Raw genomic sequence first — 21,307 nt, forward strand, 5'->3', positions numbered from 1 at the left:
ACACCCAGCCACATACATTCTAAATGCATATATGTATATATTTGTATATATATAGCACATAGGCACACACATTCAAAAATAATCTATTTCATTCCAGTCTAGCTGACTAATGGTGATCACTAACTGAACGCCCACACACGTACTCTGCTGCAGAGTTTATATGAGAAACTCCTACAAATGCACAAACCAGTTCTCCCATTTGAAAATGGTAAAAATAATATTCAAAGTTTGTTTTTCGACTCATATAAAAACCCCAAATGGTGCATACGTACTAGCATAGAAAAGGAAGAACAATGTTTCTTTACCCACATAAAGTTTTCTTTTCTTCGTAAGATAATGGGTTAATTCTCTTCTTTTTTTTTTTTTTGATATACAACATTACTTTATAGCATTTTAACATTTTGACTAAACATAACTAGCTGTGTATGATATTTTTTATAAATATGTTACATCTCAGAAAGGATTGAAAAACAACAATAACAAAAAAATAAAGTGCAACAAACAGATTTTTTCTTTTGAGACCACAAACACTTTTTGTGAGCACATATAAATTAAATTAACGCTAAAAAGAAAAGCTTTGAGTCGCGTTGCCTTCGCTGTGCTGACATCTTGACAGCTGACTGTAGCTACACAGAGTCTCTTCTCAATCTACCTCACGTAGCACAAAGCTGTAACAGAAGCAACGACTGTACGTCGACTAAGAGGCGAGCGCCACTGCACTCTACACACTTACACTGTGTACCCTAAAACTCCTGGGTGCTTTTATAGAACATCGGACTCTCTTTCTGTGTGTGTACAGTGTAAAATGTGTTATACAGTATATGTCTACACACACACATATATATGTATATATATAATACAGTAGCTTTAATAAAGAACAACAGTCTTTATTTCATCGCTCTCTCTTGGGGTCTCTGCTTAAATGAAAACTCTGAAATCAAGCTCATCTAAAAAGCTGCGTTGCTAAGAGGACAAACCTGCTGGTTGTGTTGGAGATGAAACTATCCTGCCTGCTGAGAAGTGAACAGCACTGTGTTGTCGTTTGTGAGTTTCAGTTAGCTTATCCTGAGGTAAAACACTTTGTGCAATGCTTTTGAATAAAGAGACCAGTGACTTGTAGCAGAACAGCCCTCTGTCAGGTTCACCCTCCTCAGTGCTGTGTGTGTGTGTGTGTGTGTGTGTGTGTGTGTGTGTGTGTGTGTGTGTGTGTGTGTGTGTGTGTGTGTGTGTGTGTGTGCGTGTGTAAAATGTCGTGGACAGTTTATCTGCTGTGGTGTATTAGTGAGGATATGCAACTGTATCTTCTGCAAATGAAGTTCATATGCAACTATTCTGCATTTGCCTGTTACATTTTTAGAAACATATGATGACTGAGCAGAAATTATAAATACATGATAGAATGATTTCTATTCCAACTATAATTTTCATTTTTATTAAATATATAATCTATAAAATGATCCATAAAAGTGTGAATCGCAATTTACAAGAATAGGTCTATGTTTTGTCCAGAGCAAAACAAATATTCAGTGACTAGCTGGATTAACCTTTAATAATTGTCTTTAGTAATTCATTTATCATTAAAACTATTTGCACTGATCCAGTACAATTGAAATCACACTAAACTGTATTTAGTTATACAAAATACATTTTCTAGATATTTAAAACACTTTCCAATAAATTGTGTTTCAATATGACCTCACAATCTAAGGCTGCACAATGTTCCATAGAACCGAGTTGACCACTGATTCTAGAACATGCAACAGAACTACAATCTGACAGTTCAGTGCCACTTTTCTTAAAAATCAGATTTCCACAATATTTCTAAAAAGTGACATAACAGGACTGAATTTGGACGCAGATGCAGAACAGTTGCATACACACATGTGCAATTATTTGCAAGAGACTGGGCTGGAGTATGAGCAGTGACAGAAATCTGACCTTTGTGACCCTTTACTCTTTGCATGCTGTCATACTTGAGCCTGTTAGACTCAACTGCAAGTGCACAACAGTAGGGACACTCGAACGTTGAAAGAAAAAACAAACGCAATCAGAGCAGTGCTGTCTTTGAACTAAGAATTACCAAGGCATGTTAGTCAGCGTTTTTGAGCTCTTTATTTCTGCATGTCAAATGGAGAATAGAGGCTAGAAAGGTAATTAACGGGGACGGGATGGGTGTCCTGACCTGATAAGACCTGCTGTGTTTCCTGTTTGTTGTCTTTACATATATATTATAAAAATGCCCCAGTATATTCTTAGTCAGATGACAGCGGCTGCATACACACACCTCTGAGCATGCATCATGCGTGCTACAGTAGGCTCACATTGGTTATGGTGACACAGCACCCATATACAGCAATCGAGATAATGCACATGTGCATAAAACTTTCCAAAAGAAAACCAAAAGCACAAAATGAATACAAAACAAGAGCAGACCAATGATGACATCAAAAAGGTTGTTGTAGAAATATCGGTGTCAGGGGAGGGGGCTCGGGATGGGGACCTGGAAGCTTTTAGTTTGATTTAGCTCCCCACCAAGGGCCGCTTGTTTTGTGTTTGTCTTTTTTTGTTCTTATAGATCTTTTTTTTGTTAGTTTGTTGGGGTAATGTCTCTGTCTTTTCTCGCTTTTTTTCTTTCTTTTAGTAGGGAGTGAAGCGACTGTACCCTCCTCTGTATAGGCTAGCCTGCAACATCAAAGATGAAAAAGTACCAATCAGTATTCAAGTGACAGCTGTAGTCGGTTTCTCTTTCTCCACAAATTTCCTTCCTTTTTCCATGCACGTTACTATTAATTTTAATAAAGTGGAATAATGGTTTTCATTTATGATTGATAGTTTGACACGTTTAAGCCAAATGGTTTTGGTTGAATTAATTGGATCGACTGCGGGTGTGTGTTAGGAACAGGGTCATCAGGAGGTAAGGTGGATTCGGAGTTTAACTGGTGCAGTTCAATTAATTGTTGTTTGTAAAATATTTTAAATATGGCACCAAAAAAGAGCACTTTCTTGAAAATTTAAATCTGAGGTCGGAGCTTAGTTTTTTCTTTTCTGTCTTTTTCAATTTTAATACATTAAGCAATAAATTGGAAAATACTGCGCTTTGGGCTTTTTCACTTGAGGAAATCCATTTGTTTTCAGGCTGTAACAATATCAGAGTTTGGACCAAAGCAGAATAAGTTCAGAGAGGTTTAATCACAGCTCCTTTTCAAGTCTGGCAGAGGTGCCTGCACCTTTCTGCAGGGGCAAACCACCACAGGATATTAGCCCTTAGATTTAGCACCATGCTCAAGATATCTAGGGCAGACACACACATAAAGCATGCACGTGGCCCTCTGCATGCACACCTACACATGCACACGCACGCACACACACAGACACAGATACACACACACACACACCACATGGGCCCTCCTCTTATCTTTCGGTGGCTCCGCTGCAATTAGGAAATCAGATAAACTCCAAAGGCTACTGAATGTCTTCAAAGGCTAATTTTGCCTAATTTTGGGGAGCCCTCTTGCTTGAACAAAACTTTCATCCATATGAGATGCTTCTGTACGCTGGAAGTGAGTAAAGAAAATGTCCAACCTCAACCTCAGAGGAACTAATTATTGTATAGCTTTTAAATGCAAAAATGAATCCTCTCTGCTGGAGAACCATTAATCAAATATGATTAAAGAATAAGGAACCAAACTGGTCGTATCTCTTTAGCACATAAGTATATTTGATGTTGGCCTCAGCACAGCTCAGCTCCCAGTAGCCTCGCCATTTGGTCAACACACTCACTCTTACACACTCTCTCTCACACACACACACACACACACACACACACACACACACACACACACACACACACACACACACACACACACACACACACCCTCTCGAGTCTGCGTTAGCTCCCTCAGCTCCCAACACACACAACATTAGCGCTAATTTTTTTTAGGGGGGGCCAAGCCCGGTCTTCTACTTTCATCAAGAGGACGATTTAAGTGTCAGAGAAATGGAAGGAAATTCGGAGGAAAAAGAAGAAAGAATAAAAAAAAACATTCAAGCACATTTTTTAATTAAGTAAATGAAGAGGAAAAAGAAATGTCTTAATTAATGAAAGCTTTTAGCTAGCAGCTGCACCGGGGAACTGTACGCTGTTTTTTTAATATGGTTAAAAAATCGCATGCATGCCGGAATGGTAAATTTCAGTCATTTCTCAAGAAGAGAGCACGCCTCCGATCCAGCTTGTGGGCAGGAGGGGGGGGCGAGACAACTCCCTCCCTCCGTCTTGCTCTCTCTTTCATGTCCCACGGCACACTGCTGCATGCGTTTGATGGCCCTTAATATCTAGGTTTGGTCCGCGAGCTCGATCCCATCCCCTCCTCATCATAAAGCAAAACCAAAGAGAAACTCTCTCTGTTTCAAAGAAAGACGTTCTTTTATTTATCGTCACTTTTTCATCTTTGATGTTACAGTAGCTGCAAAAGCTAGCTAAAAACAGACATTAAGAATTCAACGTCACCCCTTCTGGTTTGGCATGGATGAACGAGGAAAAAAAAAAAGAATAAAGATGATCCAACTCACTCTGCGGTGAGTCGAGTGATGGATGAAGGAACAGAAAGCTTGGAAATGTGGTTGTTATGTAAGATGCAAAGTTTGTGTTGAAAAGGAACACAAAGAAAAACACTGCAGTGATCATTCATTCTCATTTCAGGAGAAACTGGTGTCAAATCAATATTGCAAGAGGTGAGCTTTTGTGGCATAACATTCGTTTGTTGCACTAAATGTCTGAGAAATTTCCACATGCCGGGGTTTTATAGTATTGCTCAGCTCCACCAGGGTGTGCCAGAGAGCATGACAGAATAAAATCAATTAATGAGTAAATACACAAATAAAGACCAGCGACCGCTGCGGTCCCTGCTCTTTATTTTGGAGTGTGAGTTCAGTGTGTGCTAGCTCGTGTCGTGATGTTTGAGACAGGGTGCAGACAGGAAGAGGCGGCGGTCTCGTAGACTTACCATAGTCCCCACACTGTACGTGGCAGCAGGGCCAATCGTGTGGTGGTAGGGGTCTGCTGTTGCATAGACTCTGCCATAGCTGCACAACGGGAGGCAGAGAGAATGCGGTCATTGATCTATCATTGACGAGGAGAGCAGAACATTTATGCATGCTTGTTTAATGCTCAACCCCTCAAGTCAACTCTTTCAAGTCTCTAACACAATCAGTTATTTCCCTCCTCAGCCTCCTGGGCTTCCTACATTATACAAGGTGGTTCAAAAAGGGGAGTTCAAAGGTTGGTGAATTCGACTTGTCTTTTCATTGTCATCTTGATTAGGTGGATGGAATAGGTAATGAGCACAGAGAGAGGGGGAGACGGAAAGAGAGAGGAAGGCAGCGGAGGGAAAGAGTTGGTGCTGGAGGGCTTGGTCTCTCACCCTGTTCTTGTTTACCCAGGCTGCACACTGGGCTCACACCCCTGTCTTTTCATTGTTACTGGTTTGGAACTAATCCTTCCAATTTCCTTCTGAGACAGGACAAGATGTGTCTGCCTTATTTATTTATTTATTCGACTTCACATATTCCTCTATTTACTTCCCTTTTTTTCCCCTCTCCCCTCAATGCTCGCTTGCAAATGAGGGTCTGCACGGAGCAGATAAGGCACACCCAGCCAAGGACTGAGGGCACCAAATCAACCAGGAATAAAGAAGTGGAGAGAGGAAGGAATTCTCCTAAAGGAGACAACAAGACATACAGCGTTCATGCCTTTCGCATGAGCTACATTGAGTTATATAAGATCTAAATATGGCTCTGCACATTTAAGTCCGGCAGCACCCAAGGTCAGCGAGCAGGACGTGAAATCAGAAAAGGCTGCCTCGGCTCCTTGGGGAGGAGGCCGGTGCCATGAGATGGTCAGGGGAAGTCTCCGTGGTCCTCTTATCTTCAGTGAGCACCGAACCCCACAGGCCCTGTAAGGCTAATGTATCTACAAAATGACTCTCACCAGAGTGGCACTGCTGACGAGCAGCAGGTCAAACCACCCTGTGCAATGTCACACAGCCTCAACAGAGCTGATTGGAAGCCGGCAGGGTCCCCACAATGTGACTGGCTCCTCACAAGGTCTCTTTGATACAACACACTCAATGGTATGAACTCAGTTTAGTTACTTAAAGGGCTTTGGTAATGCAGCCTGTGAGCACTGTGGGCTTTTCAGATAATAAATGTTTCATATTTTACAGAGGTTTCACACGCCTTCCACAATCCCGGTGACCTCTTTTTATGATTGGCTGACGGCTCCACGGTTAAATCTGATAAGGTATTGCCGAGACAATACCGACAAACCTCTATTGATCCAATGGGCATGACCGCTTATTCAAAAGGAAACAAACAGACAAAGCAAAACAAACAACTTGGCGGCGAATTACATTAAATCTCAGGGAAAAGTATAGGCAAGAGAAGCACGAATTAAATCACTCTGGGGGAAAAAAAAGAAAAGAAAAAAAAAAGCTGCTGTCCAATTTCTGCTCTTGCTGAGCACGGCTGCTCATAATTCGAGCTGCGGCGAGGCCTGATAAATCTTACATTATCGATATGATCTTCAGGCTCTCAGGCAGGGTGTACGTTATCACAAGTGACATGCTCAATCCTTCCCAGATTAGATTCCCAAACCAGCCCACATCCCGGGCTGACAACGGCTTTCGGGGGCCGAAATGAATCAGCGACGCCTCCTCAAACGGAGCACACCTGAACCAGAGTGACATCACTCAGAAGTGATAGAGTTCCTGCCGGTCCATCTCTCCTTCTCTCTGTCTGCCTACCTCCCTTCCACAGACCTGAGGCCATTCATAAATACTGCAGTGATATACCCGCTCTCCCATCACAAGTGGAGAGTCACGACGTATATCACTGCTTTTCTCATCGAGTCCAACAAGGTTAGTCTTTTTTTTTTTTTGGTCTTCTTTAGCTCCGAGCTAAAAAGAATGCGGCAGTTTCCCTAATAGATAAGAAAAACCCCAGGAAACCAAAAATAACCAATATTGAATATTATAAAAAACTCGTATGAGGGAGCGCCCTCATTCATCACATACATTCCCCCTCTGCGTTTGGCCTGTACACGTCTTATTTCTTGTTAGGAAAACAGTAATTAATAAAAAACTCCACCTTTGCTTCTTAAGATTTTAGTCATTAATCTGTGATGTGTTTTGTGACAAACACATTTTCATCTATTTCTACTTTCCACTGTAATTCCCTCCAGGTTCAACACAGAACAGAGACAGTAATGTCGAACCATTTCACTCTAAACTCAACATGTGTTTTATCAGCATTACATTATGTTTCGTATGTCTGTTTTCAAAAAAAATTATAATCTGTAATAACGGATTTCTTGCTTGTGATGATTTCAAATGTTTCGGTTGAATTTGAGCAGTGACGACATGACATCACATTGTCGACGACGGGCCAAAAAAGGGACGCACGAAAATTCATTATACATTAACACATTCAGTCATCTTTGTACAACATGGTAATAAATTGATACATTAAAAGGAATGAAGGGGGGATCAGAGGGATTCTCACCTGTCACTGTAAGCAGCGGTGGTGGCGGGCTGGGCAAATCTGTATGCTGCATAGCCACCCTGTAAAAAAAACCCCAGTGTTAATAAATGATTAAACAGAACCTGCACATTGAAAGGTTAGCGCTCATAGACACATAAAAAAACACAATACAGACACAGAGGCTCGGGTTTGCCTTCATAGTCAAATGTCACCGCGCAGTGTTTTGGTCATCAGTTCACATTCCCCCAGCTGCAAATTCCCTATCAAACACCAGAGGGCGCTGTTTGATATATGCTGTGTTGGGCAGGTGGTGGCAACAGGGGAATGAATGATGCTCTGGAGAAGCAGCGTATCTGGGGGAAGCGAGTCATTGTCACACTGGGGGCTCATCCCAGGAGCAGAAACAGCGTAACAGAGGCCACGTGAGCCAGCTCCCCAAATTCAGCCCATTTTTAGATTGACGAGACTCCGCTCTTGCATTATTGAAGAGCCCCTTTTTCCTTTACACGACCCCCCTAGCTCACAAATGAAGTAGGAAGGCAGAAGATGACCGGACCATTGGGGAGTCAGGACCGCTGTATTCATTTGCCAGAGTGGGGAAGGAATTAAAGACCTCATTGTGGAGTGCTGCTATTACTCTCTTTGAAAAATGAAGCTGTTCTCCCACTGTTTTTCTATTAGTGCCAGTAGAGTGTGTGCCCATCTGCGTCCATACGCCGGATAGGTGGCTTTTAATAATGCATGTTTTCATTCATTTTTAAACTCACGGGGGAAGACGTCCGATGGAGAGCGGCGCAGCGAGGCACCGGTGTGATGATCGCAGCCACGGCTGGCGCATGAAATCAGGTCAGGGGCAGCGATTGAATCCCGCTACCCCGATCCCCCCCCCCCCTCAAAGATTCTCCGCTGGGACAGGAAGTCACAGTAGTTGAGGCAGATGACTTTCTGTGGGACGGCCATGCCTTGGGACTGCGCTGATTACAGCAACAGCCTGAACAAACACGCCCAATAAATCACTCTCCCTCTTTGTCAAATCCTGCACACAACAGTGCAGCACATTTGTTATTTTGTCGTGCCGAATGTGTGTGTTTGTGCATTCATCTATGTGTGTTTCATGCATATGTATGAGCACATGCGATGTATGTAGTGTATATTTATATACGTAGGCATTTAAATTCCCTCTCTGCTAATGTATTAGCAGGTCATTTATTTCCAAAGGGAAACTTTGACACATCAGCTGGCTGATAAAAAAAAAAGCCAGTGTCCAGTGAATGATGGTGAAGGACACTGAGGGCTAAGGGACAGCTTCCTTTTGGTCACCGGAGACCTTCACGCACACTCAGTCAGTCTGAAGCAGTGCAGCGGCCAGTGCCAAAACTAATGGCAGTAAAACACCAGGGGCTGGCCTGACGGGTTGAGTGATGGACCAACCTGGCTAGGCAATGGTCAAGGGACACAGGGGTGCAGGACTTAGCTAGAGGTGGCAGAGCTAGTGTGAGAGATCACTCAAGGCTCGGCCGGGGTCTCGTCCATGGTGGTGGTTGTCCCTACAATAAAAGCTGGTGAAATACGGCGCTATCATGTGTGCTGGTGTGTAAGTCATATATCACTGGGTTTCAGCATTTTGTTCCCAGACGCTGGTTGTCGGTGAGAGTGAGAGGCAACTGTCATTGCTGCTGTGCCCCCACTGTCATTTCGCTTGCAGTCGAATCAAAGGGACAAATTACATCCCCCCCCCGCAAACGTTTGGACTGATGTCAAAGTGGGGCAGCGTGGTAATTTCAGCATTATCTCCCAAGCATCCATGCTTTTCTCTGTCAAGGGCGACGTGGAGCAAGGCCAGCCCCTGATGTGACCCTGCCTGCACGGACAGCTCCAGAGGGACGGCTAATCCCTTTATCTTCCGCCGCTCCCCTTATCTCCCACATGGTGATGGCTGGGAGGAATCGGCTCCACTCAGGCCTGTGCAGAACCCCTGGGGCAGGGATATCCCAGCCAACCCCTCTGAGTGTACACAAGCGGGAGCGAGGAGGGAAAGAAGTAGCGAGAATTGGGGAGGGCTGCAGAAGATGGGCCACCTCAAAAACCCAGACGAATCTAAAGCAAGAAATGACCTAACTTGACACGGGACACTGAGCGCGGGTCTGCCTCTTTGCCAAAGTCTGAGATCATAGGAAGAGAGGAGAGGGAGACGAGGGAGGAGCACAGGGGGTTTTAAATTTTGTTGTCGGGTTTCTTGGCAAAGCAGACAGAGACCTAATCGACACTGGCTTGGCAGCGAGGCTGGGAGAATGCTGAGGGCTGAGGAGATCACGTTTTTGTCTCCGGGGCTGGGCTTTTTGTCTGCTTTACTTCTGTTTCATCTAAGCAGGCAAGAAGAAAAGAGCCAACTGTACTTACATAGATCTCTGCACCGTAGAAGCCATCTTGGTACACCACCCTGTGAAATGAAAGAACAGGAAAGGAGTGTTAGTTATGCTGCCCTCCTGAATCTCAGCCCCTGACACTCTTCCTATTTCAACCATTTGTGTGCCTGTGGGGTCAGCTCTTAGCGGCTTTAGTGTAGTCTGCCACAAATAATGAATGACACATTAAAGCGAAAAGTGCAACCGTTTCACATCCCCGTCCAATTTTCTGCTCCGGTAAAATTGTTTGTCTTTCCAGTTGCTGCAGTGTTGTCAGGCGGGTGGCGGGGAGAGGAGGTGAGGACAAAAGAAGGCAGCGAAGGAGCTCCGTCACATGACTCCGCCATATAAATCAACCAGCTGCCATCAGTAGCGGAGGGCCCCGGAGTGGGAGGGAGGGGAAAGGGGGACGTGGGATTTCAAGTCCCGGCTTCGACGGTGAGTCTCTCTGCAGCAAGATGGATCCTGATCTAATCACAGATAGACAGCTATACTGGGCCCTCGGCCGGCCTCCGTCAGACCTCTCCCATGGCCACACAGACCACTGCTGATAAGAGACGAGTGTGAGGCCGGGCTGCGCAAAGCCAGGAGATCAGCATAGGCCCTGGTAAGAGTCCAGGGAGATCTGCCCAGTAATACGCTATCTCAGCTCACTGCGGCTCTCCCTGTGGCTTTGTTAGTTCCTCCTTTGTCAATACACAGCGCACAAATGTGAGGATGGTCTATACATACCTAGATACCAACAATGATTTTATTCCCTAAAGAGCCCTTTAGGACGAATAAAAAGTAGATGACCAGAAATATTACTTAACTGTTTTTGACAATTGACACTTTAATTGTTTTCAGCAAAACTAGGACAAAACACTGAATCACACCAGGTCCCTCGTGAATAAAAACTGCTCGGTGTTGAGAAATAACAGAAATATATCTCCATTGAAATGTTCATATGATGGCTACAACCATACATGTAAATATAGTACAACCCAAACATGGACATAAAAACACATGAGTGTGGCAGGAAGGTCTTGTGTACAGTCACTCATACTACACACACTACTACATACAGGTTAGAGATCAGATACTCACGCTCCGTAAGCTGGGATGGGTGGTGGCGGCGGAGCTGTGCGGAATGTGTTGTACACAGCCCGCCCCCGACCTCGCAAGTGGGCACCCCTATAGGCCACCGTAGCGCCTGTGGCAGGGTAGGGAAACCCTGTTACTGTGGAAGCAAACACACAAGAGAAGAGAAAATGACTTTCAGAGAACATCCTCGACTTGGCATTGCTTACCTTATGACAGAATACATTAGAGAGAGACGTGTGGCACTGCTTTCCCTATGACAGAATGCATTATGGGGAAGACAAGGAAACAATAGATTTAATCTTTTCTAGGTGCGCCTCATCGAGCACTCTCGCCTTTCTCAGCTCGCTGCTTTGTGCCGTACTCAGCAAGGATCCACATTTGCTGTACGCATCCTTTCCCGAAGCCTGGCGAGGGGCAGCCTTGAAGCATAGGCAGGTAATAGATGCAATACCACTAGTTTCGCACCACGGCTTTTGCACAGTTTAGACACAATGGGCTAGCAGCAAGGAGAACAGTGGGAGGGTGGACGGGGGGAGAAGCAGAGGGCGTTTCTAGGTGTTGGGTAGAGACGAATGAAAGGTGAAGGTTGTTGAACAACCTGACTAGATGTTCAGAACTTCCCCAAGGGGAAATGGAGCAGATGGGCTGGACAGCCAAGGCCCAAACCTCAGTATGACCCCCGTCTCCAAACCCATCTGGGAACATCTTTAGCCAATCACACAGCTCCATATGTCCTCTGCTGACGGCTACCAGGGAATCACAAAGGGGAGGTTGGGGTGAAAGGCTTCAGGGGGACTGGTAAGGGTTGGTGTGATGGTGCGGCAAAATGTTCATGGTCACCGATTAGAGGACAGGCGATGTGATCCTCAGCTCTCTACTTAACCTTCAATCAGTCCACTGACTGTCTGATTACAAGCAGTGAAGGTGCATACAAACACACCGATCTCGAGACATGATTAAGTTGGCCACCGCTTTGCCTGCAATCGAAATTCCCTCACACCCTCTTTTCTTCACCCTCTCTCCCTCCCCCAACGCCTAGTCAATCACGTTACAGTCATCTCCATTATTCTTCATCCCCTGCAACGCCTCCTCATCACCCTCCCCTCACCTTATTCCTCTTTATTCATTTCCATGAGATGTTTTGGGTGAATTCATCACAGACCACTTCAGTTTCTCCAATCAGAGATCGCTTGGAGCTGCAAAGCTCCTGTCTGGTCCTGTTGGAGTGGGGGTTGGCTCGGTTGGGGTGAATAACGCAGGTTAATAACATGTATCCACCGTGTTTCAGATCAACCCGCCGCCACAGAGGAGACAGCAGGCAGCCCCTCGTGATCGCAGATAAACGAGGCCGCAATGAAGATCCATGGTGGCTCGTATATATTTGGCGGTGTATGGGTTTCTGCCTGGGGAGTGACGGTCTGGCGTCACTGGGCCGTGTGCGGCGTTAACCCCGCAGGTGGACGAAACCAGTGAGCATCCTAATGAACGATGCACACACCGGCCCCGCTGCTTCAATAAAGCTGACAGGGAGACAGATTAGTAGTGCTTTTAAAAACACAGAGAGCCAGGTTTAATGTCTTCTGCCATTAACATCACGCTCCATTAGTGGGTCCGCACACATATTCAAACTCTGCGTCTCATTTGGCCAGGTAACACCCACATTCTCCCCTCCTCCCTTCCACACACCCACCAAGGTACAGGGCACTTTGTTTGCTGCCAACGCACCAATAGACTGCCTGGACTCGCAGGGTGCCCCCTTTCCCCCAAGTGATTTATAATGCTGACCTTGACATTTAAATTAGTCTCTTTTTTTTGGAGCACTGGACATCTGAGCGTAGTCGCTAAAGGGCAAAAACTATCCTCTTTGATAGTTTCTGAGGTGTGTGTGTGTGTGTGTGTGTGTTTTTTACCCTCTACATAAAAAAACTCGCTGCTATTTATTGGCCACCACAAAGTCCAATTGCCATTTTCTTTCTTTTTTGGAAATTTGTATGCAATATGCATGCACTGATGTATGTGAATGTAAACTCGTAATGAGTTGGCGATAGGCTACACTGCTTCAATAATAACCCATAAATCAAAGGCACTGTCACACCTTAGTAAGCCTGTGAAAAGCAACAACAGCCACGGTGTATGAGAGCACAAACCTGGTCTAGCCACCAAAGTCAAACACCTTTTCCGGGAGGGGGGCTGGAGAAAATATGAGTTATGTGCTGGAGGGCGGCGGGGTCACGCTGCACCTCATATGTCATATGTGTCAACCTGAGAGAAGCTCAATACCTGCAGAGCCAGTTGGACCTGAGGTAATCCAGCTCTGTGCCAATGATGGGGTCATAACCGGCTCCCATAAAGAAAGATCTGATTTTCCACAAGGTTGATCTCTCTAATACTTCCTGCTCAAATACATCGGGCAATGAGCACTTAATCCACGCACTGGGGACCAAAAACAGCTTAATCTAATCAAGAGTCTGGAGCTTAATTATCCCCCTAACGTACACTCCAACAATGAGAGGATCTGTCGACATATATTAAGATGGCAATTAGCCTTTCTTTTCTGTCATTTACACAGCTGGTAAGCTTTCCATGAGTCCTCAAGAAAAGTCCACCTTAGTCGCAGAAAACATGAAGTGGTGAATGAAAAACTACTCATCTCCTGTCTCTGCAGGAATTAGGCTGCAGAGGAGAGGCTCTCTCTGTTTGCCTCGGGGCAACTGGCCATATGAAGGGATTTCTCAGTGGCAGCTGTCCATGGTGCTGAAAATACCCAACACAAGGAGTAATTTAGAAATCTTTGCCAATTATTTTAAGGTGAGGTAAACAGAATCATATGTATTGCATAAAGATCAGAGGCATCTAGATATCTAAACTATTTCTTTGTGCTTTGATGCAATGGTCAATGTTTGCAATGTTTTTTATACATAAGAAAGTGAATGCAAATGTTAAAATCTGTGTATAGGATTACTTGAATCCATATATCTGTATATAAATATGAATGCTTTAATTTCATATACAAGTATGTCAAACGAAATTATGATACATAAATTAAAACCAAATGTACATTTAAGTCGATGAATTGGACCAAAGCAAAGACAGCTAGATGGTCATTATATTATACTGTATGGACAAATCTACATGTATGTGGCAGAAAACAGCAGAAATCTGAGCACAAAAACTGAATATCTACCAGCTACCACACACCATGATTTGTGCCACTGCCAAGTTTTATTGGCAATCCCTTTATTTGACTGCGAACCCAATCACCTTGCTTCTCTTACTTGGTACAAGACAACCCCCTTCCCCCCTACAGCAGGCCCCTGGGGGAGCTTTGGGTGTTAGGGTAGAAACAGAGGACATGGACCTGGGATCAGTGCTGCCTGCCTGTACCCGACCAACTACACCCCCCCCCTCCTCTCCCCTCTATCAGTAGGAGGGGCCAATCTACCCTGGAAGAGGTTAAGAGCGGGGAGCTGGCGTGAGGCTCTCATCCGTCATTCTCCTGAATGGGTTTTGAGGACAATAAACCTGTAGCGCCAGGACGAATGGAGACGAAGTGCGCTGTCACCGAGTCAGGATTTATGGCTCCCAATTTTACTGATCTCCCGCACAGAAATGAGGACTGATAAACAGTGATTAATCGCCTTTATATCCCATTTTACTCCCACCAAAAGTATATTAACTGTAGCTATGATGATTTTCCTGGAACCTGACTTTAGTTTTTTTTTTTCCCTTGTTTTTCTTGGAGATGGGGGAACATCATAGTCAAAGGCATGATCAGTGTTGTTGTTTTTTTTCTGTCTTTTTTACAGCTAAAGCCGCCTTTTTCTGCTCATTAGTGTGGTTTTGTTTCAAAAATGTATCTCTTATTTATGTTTCCCATCTTCCCAGCTGGCAAGCATATGTTGTCGTTTAGGCTTGGCAAACTCCAGCGCCATGTCAAGACGACTTGAAAAATTAGCAGCCAATAAATCACCCAGCCCCTCCTGCTTCCTCTGCCTGGAGTGGTGGACCACACTCCCTCTGATTTATGAGATGATTTGGGAAGTGTGTGAGTGTGTGTGAGTCTGTGTGTGTGTGTGTGGGTGTGTGTGTGTGTGTGTGTCTGTTTTTGAGAGAGTGTATTATGGAGAAAGTGTGCACGAAAGAGGCGACATGCATTAGTGTCTGTGTTCTACATAGGTTATCTATTTCTGTATGCTGGAATGCACTTGGTCCGAGTGTAAAAGCAGGGCATGGGGCAGTGTTATGTGTGTATATAGGTCAGTGAAATGATTGTTAATATAAGTTAGACTTACTTAATGTGTAGATTTTTTATTCAAGGGAAATTCTACCTGACCCATAATTTATATGTTTGAGTGTATGCATGCAACATAAGAGAGAAAGAGAGGGAGAGAGGGAGAGAGACAGAGAGAGAGTATGTTTGTTTGTGTGAGTAATTATCAGGGGAAGATGTCAAAACCAAGGGAATGCTGGGGGGAGGAGTAGGAGGGTAGGTGGGAGGCAGGGGAGGAGGCATGGAGGGGGTGAGGGGTTGGGGATGAAATAAAAATGATAGATGGCTGCTTTCTGTCATGGACAGTTATTTAGAGGTTCGCCGTAAAGCTGTCCGGGGAATGAACAGATTTTAGTCTAATGAGCAGAAAGGAAAGCCGTTAAAGTGGCGCGATGTGCTCAGCACTTCTTCCAAATGAAATAGTACCATTTCCCCCTCATTAAAATGCAAAGGGTTCATATAACATACAGCAATAAAGCTGGCATGTCGAGGCACAGAGAGATAGGGAAAACCCCACTGAGCTCATCTCATTCCTCCATTACTGAGACCAGAAGGAATAGCGGCCTTCGACAGGGTAGGTGCCAACAATATCGCTCACTCAATCTCCCTTATTCGGTTAGCTCTGTAAAAGTCAATCTGGCGCACTTGGCAAATCCATCCACAGCAGCAGCCTCCACAATCTGATAACAGTTGCAGGGGCGCTTGCTCTTGAAATCATTTTTTTCAGCTTTACAGTTGCACACCGTGCAAACAATGGCTCAGGCTCCTTCAGCCACTCAGAGAAGCTTGGATCATCCACTGCTTATCTAAGCCGCTGGCAGATTCACTTTGATTTGAGGGGAATTTCATGTTCAGTAGGTTCAGCATGAACCCGATTGTGAAAATTCAGGGGTCAGATTGGGATTGGCTGTGGCTGATAGTGGCCTCAAGTACACTTGCAGTGCATGGGGTGGAAGGTTGAGAGGAAAGCATTCAAAATTCAAACAGCAGGAGCTGCAGGTCTCTTACCAGCATACAGTTCAGGACCATAGACAGCTCCGACCACTGGATTCAGCTTCCAGCCTGATGAACAAAATAAACTCAACTCACGACCAGAACTGAATGGGAATACTCTTGTGACTTTTGTTTTTAGGTATTGTTATAAGGTTTGGCACTTACCGTTCGTGTAAGGGTTGGCCACTTTTTTGTTTGTCATCACTCGTGCTGTTGCATTGTTCACCTGTTAAAATCAATAAAACAAAAGGTGATTACAGACCCTCACATTTACTATCCAGACACACAAGGGTGGGCCAAAAGCAAGAAGCAACCGAAGATGTAACAAAGTCCTAAAGTAATATGTTAATAAATAAATAAATAAATGATTATGTAAATATGTTTGTAGCACTTTGGTGTGATTGTGTTTGGTTCACCCTTTCATGAATTTATTCATCATTTCAATTTTCTTACACATTAATAAATTACTGGAAAGAGAGGGGGAAGCATGCACCAATTACCCACAGGTATGAATACAAAAAACAACATCCTTCAAAATCAGTAATTGGTTGAATAAACAAATGGATTCCAAAAGAAAAACACAGGCATTGCTTTGATTTTCTTCTATTGACCTGATGAGAATGACTGAGCGGGGGCTCGGCTCATCGTAAACAAGAGCAGAATCAGAGCAGGCGCCGCTAAACGATGGTGACGGGGGAATGCAGGTCTTCTCAGGTTTGTCAGGAACCCAGAGGATGATAGCATGCATTCATTCTTCATTGTCAGGTAATGATGGACAACCAGCGTGTCCAGGTTGACATATATGAAACGTGCATTCTAGTGAGAACAAGTTATATGCACCATTATGCATGCATGCATCCAGGCACATGTACATTCTGGAATGCAGATATCCACTCACACACATCTCAGCCACATGCAAATGCATGGGTTCGTGGGTAAGTTTAGGAGGCAGCAGGCAGGAAGTAGAAAAAGATGAGGAAAAAGGGAAAATGAAAGCACCTCAATTTTGCGTCCCTCTACGATTGTACCGTTTAGTTTCTCCCGTGCACGATCAGCATCTGTGCTTGTTTCGAAAGTTACAAACCCAAAGCCCTGAGATCGCCACGTTAGCAACCGGTAGAGAGAAAGGAGAGGGAAAGATTGGAGACACACACACACACACACACACACACACACACACACACACACACACACACACACACACACACACACACACACACACACAGACACACACAGACACACACACACACACACACACACACACACCACACATATTCACATACACACAAAGAGGAAAAAGAAAGGGGCAGGGAGGAGAAAAGGGAAAGAGGTGAGAAGACAGGAGTAGGTGAGCAGCAGAGTCGAGTTGTAAGCAGCCAGATTAATTAGAGGCAGTTAGTGAGGCGTCAGGAAACAGCAAAGAGAGAGATCCGAGGAGGAGAGGATGGCGGTGACGTGACCTCACACAACAACACCAACAAACCTGCCCGCTTTACCCAATTAAACAGCACAGCACTGGTGCCATGGGTGAATGTCAGGAAGTAGCGGATGCAAAACACTGTGTTAGCTGCCATAATAGTCGTATAATTATCTACACAACTCCAGCAGCACAGCCCTCGTCTTTCTTTGAAGGCGTGGGCAACGGGGGAAGGAGTGAGGATGAATTCTCCAAAGAGAGATGTTAACTTGATCTCTGACTGTTTCTAATTCAGTGCACTAATAAGTGGGACATTTTTTACAGAGGCAAAATCACACTGGCTCACTGATGCAAAAAAGTGATTGGTGTCACTGCAAATACCATCGTCTGTGATAGAGGAGAGCGAGGATGTTGACTTTAAAACCCCGACCAAAATATACCCAACCTCTCATTTCCATCCCCCCTCCCCCCCAGTTCTCTGTCTCCCTTGCTCCCCTGGGGGGGTTTGTCACTTCCTTGAGTTATGTGGACGGGGATACTGGACCTGAGCTCTATAGCAGGAGCATTAAGATATGCTGGCCAAACAAGTCCCATTCCTTTGCTTTCTATATATACTTATAGAGGTATGGGCAGGGGAAGAGGGAGCATGGCCGGCGCTGCCTCATAATTGCTTGAGGATGTAATACATGTGAGAGATGGCGAGCGGTGTGATCTCGTATGCATACGCAGGATCTCCGGGCTGCTATTCCTAGCATAAATAACACGGGACCTGTCCTTGGGGAAAGAGAGATAAAGGAATAAATTCAAAAAAGGAACTGAGGGCAAAATTAATCCTTTGGACATTCACCCAACTGTGGTTACCCCCTCTATCTTTTTTTTTTATCATGCACACATAATTAGCTTACAAGAGGGGAGAGTGGAGCCACCATTTTTCAAAGGAGACAAACATATTGAATGCAAATTGCCAAAGCTTCATAGGAAATAGATTGTTTATTAATGGCCTGGTCGGTTCATTATAAAGCACACAGGGTGCGGGAGAGGGAGAGGGAGGGAGAGAGAGAGAGAGAGAGAGAGAGAGAGAGAGAGAGAGAGAGAGAGAGAGAGAGAGAGAGAGAGAGAGAGAAAGGCATCATGGGTAATGGCTTTGTAGGGCACAAACAATAAATGCTTGTTACGGCGGAGGAGGCAGGTTTATCCGGTGCTCAATCTTGTCTGGCAGAGGGGGCTGAGTGCAGCAGTGTCGCCTGGTTCCAGGGCTCCCTGCATGCCTGCATACGAGCCCAAACTACTCCCAGGTATGAATGGGAATCAATAGTATTCATGCCTCAACACCCAGCCAGGGAGCCTGTCTGCTTTATGAATGGAAAGCTGTGGAGCTTAGTGCACTCCATTAAATGAACAGCTGGATGAGGAGCACTCGGCTGTTCACACCTCCGCAGGCTTCACCTGTCCATGGTAGGTGGTTAGGAGAATGATATTGCAGTGGCATAGCAGGGCTGTGGCTAGTTTCCTGGTTGACTTTTTGCTAATCTTGGTTTAGGAATTCAAATTAGCATCAAAATACATATATGCGGACACAGCTGAAATTAAACTTTGAGCGGTCAAATTTGAATTATACCCAGTATATTTGTGTTTCTGTATTAATGTCTTATATATATTTATATATATAGCCATATAGAGTAGAATAAAGAATAAATATTTTAAAACACACCAGTAAGTAATGCACTGGGTGATCCTTCATTAATATTACACACATTGTACTTTATTTTGACTCACAAAATCCTACTGCTTCAGTACTTCTCTGGTTTTTCTGAAATATTTACTGGAGCACCAAATGTGGATGCAAATTAAAACTATTGTCAAATGTTTTTTAAACCTGAAATCTGTATGTCCGTGATAGGATGGCAAAGATTTACCCCTTCAGCAGGAAACATTGGGTTTAGGGCTGACAAAGTAGACAGGCCAGAAAGTGCTGCTAGAGAAACACTTTCATGCTTTTGGTTGATTCATGGGATTTATTAGCAATAAAGGAAATTGTTGAAAAACCTCAATCTTTCAAATGTCTCGTTTAAAGCAGCACTCTGCAACTTTTGCTGAACAACAGCGCCTTCTGCAGCCAATAATCATAAGTAATTCTGTTGGGCTCTGAGCTCCAGCCGTTTTAATGTACAGCAAACAAAGCTTATCAATCTCCTGGCCACAGCTCTGATTGCGTGGTCCCTCTCAAAGAAATGATACATGGCCGCATGGTGTATGTTCCTGTCTCCGTAAAAATATACACCAAATTCTATTCAAAATTCTTTATATTTAAAAAGTTTCTTCGCTTTCTAAGCCCTTTTCAACTGATCTTTTGAACTTATGGTTTATTTCGGCACCTCTCGCTGGAGATCCTGCCTGCTCACCAAGGTTATACAGAGTTGAAACTGCTGCTATTTCCAGGTGAAACTGTTGCATAGTGTTGCTTCAAAATCACTTTAACTACCTTGGATTTGAACCTTTATTGCATTCAACACACAAACACTTTAAATAAAAGTTAGCATTAGTATTAGCCTCCAAATTTCTTTTAGCCAAACAACATTTATTTGCAAAACCACCCCAGAGGACACCATTACTATCCTGAATTATCGTCTATTTAAAACAAAATGATAAAACCTGAATAATGTGGAATCTGTGGAATCAACACCCGGCCTTCAAAGAGAACCAGGTCCCTTAACAAGTGGTTTCAGCTCCATACGCTTGAGGACCTGCAGCCTGCTTGTGGATTAAGTGAATTGTGAAACAGCTCAATAATGAATTGATTGACAGGGCTAATGATTCACAACTTGGGTTAGAGCTGCAACAACAAAAACAATAGGGAGGGAGGGAGGGAGAGAGAGAGAGAGGGGGAGGGAGAGAGAGAGAGAGAGAGGTGTGGTGGATGTATGTCTCCCAGACCAGGCTTAGAGACCACTACTCTCAGCCAATGTACACACTACACTAATGCCATCATTAGGAAACAGAAGAAGTACATGGTAATGAAGCAGCTGGCGTTCTAGTTCACTTACCTTGGATCCTCGCTCATTAAAGATAATCTCCACATCTAAAATCTTTCCAAATTGCTGCAGAGAGAAAAGAAAAAGAGAAGAGCGGGGCAGAGTTAGAAAGCCTCATTGGCTGTGAATTCATGAGAAGGACGACTGGAGAGAGAAAAACCATTAAGACAATATGGAAATGTTGCTTTTGTGAGGAAATGGTGGTCAATTTGCATTTGTTAGCTCGGCAAACAGTTCTTTAAGCTCACTGGTGTGCTTTAAAAAGAGAGCTCATAGTTGCTGCTCTGGTGCATTGTTGTATTTCAATCAAAACTCTACATGAGATCACAGAGTCTTTGATTGCACATCAGCATTTCTGATGTTTGTTTCCTTGTTTCAACACAGAGAGATAAAGAAGCATCAGACGGTATTTTGATGACTTGAGATATGGATCCACCTCCACGATCACCTGGTCTGAAAACTTTGTTGGATCAGTTCTAACTGCACCTCTCTGTCCTTTTATAAGCCTCCCTCTGTCTCTTCTGTTCTTTCCCCTCTCTTCCTCTCTTTGTTTGTGTGCTCTCCCAGTCAA

General features: G+C 44.2%; 1 protein-coding gene across 10 annotated transcripts in view; it reads right to left on the minus strand.

Annotated features, from left to right (window-relative positions):
- Nucleotides 1–21,307, minus strand: part of LOC117765858 (RNA binding protein fox-1 homolog 3-like) — a 397,513-nt gene that overhangs the window by 4,653 nt on the left and 371,553 nt on the right. For 8 of the 10 annotated variants that reach the window (XM_034592401.1, XM_034592403.1, XM_034592408.1 and 5 more), the window contains 9 exons: nucleotides 20,749–20,802; nucleotides 17,287–17,379; nucleotides 16,453–16,513; nucleotides 16,303–16,356; nucleotides 11,028–11,160; nucleotides 9,937–9,976; nucleotides 7,558–7,616; nucleotides 5,004–5,082; nucleotides 2,463–2,682 (listed from right to left, as the gene is read on the minus strand). In XM_034592401.1, the coding sequence (XP_034448292.1) occupies nucleotides 2,638–2,682; nucleotides 5,004–5,082; nucleotides 7,558–7,616; nucleotides 9,937–9,976; nucleotides 11,028–11,160; nucleotides 16,303–16,356; nucleotides 16,453–16,513; nucleotides 17,287–17,379; nucleotides 20,749–20,802 (618 nt within the window). In that variant the 3' untranslated portion in view covers nucleotides 2,463–2,637. Of the gene's footprint in view, nucleotides 1–2,462; nucleotides 2,683–5,003; nucleotides 5,083–7,557; nucleotides 7,617–9,936; nucleotides 9,977–11,027; nucleotides 11,161–16,302; nucleotides 16,357–16,452; nucleotides 16,514–17,286; nucleotides 17,380–20,748; nucleotides 20,803–21,307 lie in introns of those variants that run through there. The other 2 variants (XM_034592407.1, XM_034592409.1) reach the window with 2 other exon arrangements.

Source organism: Hippoglossus hippoglossus, chromosome 8, assembly GCF_009819705.1.
Source record: "Hippoglossus hippoglossus isolate fHipHip1 chromosome 8, fHipHip1.pri, whole genome shotgun sequence".
Taxonomy (NCBI): Eukaryota; Metazoa; Chordata; class Actinopteri; order Pleuronectiformes; family Pleuronectidae; genus Hippoglossus; species Hippoglossus hippoglossus.